We start from the raw sequence: 3,197 nt of genomic DNA, 5'->3' as shown, positions 1-3,197 counted from the left end.
CTGGCCGTGTCGGTGCTGGCGCAGTCCGCGGGGGCGACGAGGTGCGGCGGCGGTTCGCGAAAGCAACGTCCTGCACGAGAAGTCCAAGGGGAAGACGCGCGAGGGCCGCCGACGACAAGATGACCAGCGGGGACGTGCTGTCCAACCGCAAGATGTTCTACCTGCTCAAGACCGCCTTCCCCAACGTGCAGGTGGGTGGGTGCCGCGAGCGCCGGGCGCGGGGGGCGCGGCGGGCCGGGAGCGTGGGAGCCCGGGAGCCCGGGAACGGGCCCCAGCACGTAGGCTCCTCCCCCCACAGCCCCAGGTCGGGGGGGGCCTCGCTCCCATTGCACAGATGGGGATGGGGATGGAGACCCTGGACTGGAGATGCTCAAGGTCACACAGTTCCTGGAAGAGCCGGGGGGATGGCAGGCCGTCTAAGGGCCCAGGCCCCCTGGCCCCTTCCCGAGTGAGTGTGCGTGGCCAGCATTGTGCCTGGGATCCGGGGCTTTCACATCAAAGGGCTGAGCTTCCCTTCACGGCCTGCCTCGGGCTCCTCTGTGAAATGAAAGGGCTTGCACTAGAACCCCCAAGGGCCTCCAGCCACCCCTGATTTCCTTGCTGGAAAGACGGTGACTGGATTAAGACACGTTTTCTGGCCGACCTACCAGGCATCAACGGAAGGTCAGCAACCGTGGAGGAGGTGCCATGGCGCGCGGCCCTGGTGGGATGGCTACTTGGTTGTAGTGTCATCAGGACCCTCTGAATGGCACCTATTCTGAGGGCCCTTCAAGGAACTTTTTGGCAGTATATTTCTCAGCAACTTCATTTCAACTGTCTATTCCCTTATTTACGCCAGGAAATAAGAATCGAAGAGCATTTGCTTTTTCTTTGGGTAGATTCCTGGTAAGGAATCTTTCTGGGAAGGCATTGCTGTATTAGGGAAATTCAGACATTTTTGGCTACTGGGAAGAAAAATTGTTTCTGGTGGAATGTAGTTAATTAGATCAACAATGAAATCTAACCCGGCGCTGCTTTGGGAGAGTTAGGAGAGTGTTGTCCTCATTCTAGTCTGTCTTATTATTTCTGCGGTTTTCTTTCTTCCTCTTTGTCTTTTTTTCCTTTTCTTTTCTTTTTTTTTTTTTTTTTTTTTTTTTTTTGCAGCAAGTAACATTGGCTTTCATCATGAGCTGCTGAATACCAGGTGTAATTCACACAGGAATTCTCAAACACAACGCACAACATTTTCAATTTTTCTTTGGCCCTACCCTGCTTTATCACAGTTTATACTTGCCTGTGTTTGCATCTCTCTGGTTCCCTAGAGTTGGGAGAAGAAACGGGAGTTTCAGAGAAGTTGACATAGTTGTAACAGTAGCAGTAGTAACAGTTTATTGAGTATATTCTAGGTGCCCAGATCCTGGCCACACAGGACTTCATTTGATCCTCACAGCGACTTCAGAAGTAAATTTTATTTATGCCCACTTTACAGATGGGAAATCTGAAGCTCATGGCACTTTACTGCATAGTTTATATCATCAATCTAACTTCGTTTTAGCTAGATCTTTAGGAGGCTACTTAAAATAACTTATAGTGTGGTTTCCTAGGGAAACAAAATTGTACAAGCTTAAAAGCAATAATAGTGAAATATGGTAAGCAGAGTTGAATTTTTTTAAGGTAAAGATAAAAATATTCTTAAATATTGAAAACATAAATCTGTTTGTGCATGTGTGTTCACATGCCAACTCCACCCACTCCACTTCTGCCAAAGCTTTTGTCTTGGGTAACTTCCACAGGATTCTGAGTTTGCTTTCTCACTTATTAGCAAACACTAAGGGAACAGCTGCCAAAGATAGAGAGCTGCCTTTTATTAAACACTGAAGCTAAACTTTCAGAATTGTAGATGTTGAAGTCTCCTTGTCTGCTTGGGATTGTTTGAATGTTTGCATGTAGTCTTTAGTGTTCATTTTGGATGGTGATTGGTGGAATAGAGGAGGTTATGTTCATTTCCAGTGGTTCTCAACCTTCTGGCCCTTTAAATACAGTTCCTCATGTTGTGACCCAACCATAAAATTATTTTTGTTGCTACTTCATAACTGTCATGTTGCTACTGTTATGAATCGTAATGTAAATATCTGATATGCAGGATGGTCTTAGGCGACCCCTGTGAAAGGGTCGTTTGACTGCCAAAGGGGTCTCGACCCACAGGTTGAGAACCGCTGATTATACAATGCCAAAATAGGATAGTGTCCTGTTGAGCTATCTCCTTTTATCACTATGTTGTTAGACTAGAGGCCAAATGTTGTAGCCATCTAAGTAGGGACTCAGCCATAGATTCTTTTCTTTCTTCACTCCCTTCCCCCAACACGCAGAAGTACAGTCTTAAATGTCTGGTTGTTTTTGAAGCCTCACCTGCAATTTCCACTCAGTTTATTTTCTTATGGAAAATTAGCATCAAGAAACCACAGATACTCTTTTCTTTTATACTGGTGCCCGTGCAAATGGAAAGAGGTCTCTTCTTTTCTCCTACGACTTTCCTAGAGTAAGATGCTTGAGCTTTCCAATATATTTTAAACATCTGTGCTTTGTTCTCATACCTTTTCTAAAATTACTTTATTTTTATTGATTTCGGAAAGGGAGAGATAGAAACATCAATGATGAGAGAGAATCACTGATTGGCTGCCTTCTGCACGCCCCCCCCCCCCCCCCCCTGGGGATTGAGCCCACAACCTTGGGATGTGCCCCGGACCAGAAACAAAACTGGGACCCTTTCGTCCACCGGCCAACAGCTCTAGTTACTGAGCCAAACTGGCTAGGGGGAGCTTTCCTAAAAAAGTTTCCCCCTCAGAAAAACAATATAAGATGTCACTCTAGAGCAAGCATGTCCAACTCCCAGCCTATGGGCCGCATGCCTCAATTATTTGGGCCCTGTTAACCTTTTTGAGATTGACATGCCTGCTCCTAGAGCAGTGGGTCCGGAAAAACCCGGTTCAGAACCAACAGAGGCTGTTAGGTCCCTTTTTGGGGTCCGTCCACAAATATCTACATACTCGCACGGGTCAGAAAGAGTAAACTTCTCCTATTCAGTCGGGCGTGCATGACGAGTTTATGTTCTTCGAACACACAAAGAGACTTGATGGGTGAGGGACGCGATATGAGTTTTTTGGCACCACTACTTAAATACGATTTTGTTCGCTTTAATGGGAAATATGTGAAAGAAT

At 46.5% G+C, this 3,197-nt stretch overlaps 1 protein-coding gene across 1 annotated transcript in view; it reads left to right on the top strand.

The window, feature by feature from the left end:
• Nucleotides 1-2: 2 nt before the first annotated feature.
• IMPAD1 (inositol monophosphatase domain containing 1) overlaps nt 3-3,197 on the top strand; it is a gene marked incomplete at its 5' end in the record, with an annotated part of 27,232 nt that continues 24,037 nt past the window's right edge. The window contains 3 exon segments of the mRNA XM_023750901.1: nt 3-50; nt 53-106; nt 108-191. Of these exon segments, the coding sequence (XP_023606669.1) occupies nt 3-50; nt 53-106; nt 108-191 (186 nt within the window).

This window comes from Myotis lucifugus, unplaced genomic scaffold (genome assembly GCF_000147115.1).
Source record: "Myotis lucifugus unplaced genomic scaffold, Myoluc2.0 scaffold_17, whole genome shotgun sequence".
In the NCBI taxonomy this organism is placed as follows: Eukaryota; Metazoa; Chordata; class Mammalia; order Chiroptera; family Vespertilionidae; genus Myotis; species Myotis lucifugus.
The sequence above is the reverse complement of the archived record's forward strand: the minus strand, read 5'-3'. Positions and strand labels throughout refer to the sequence as shown.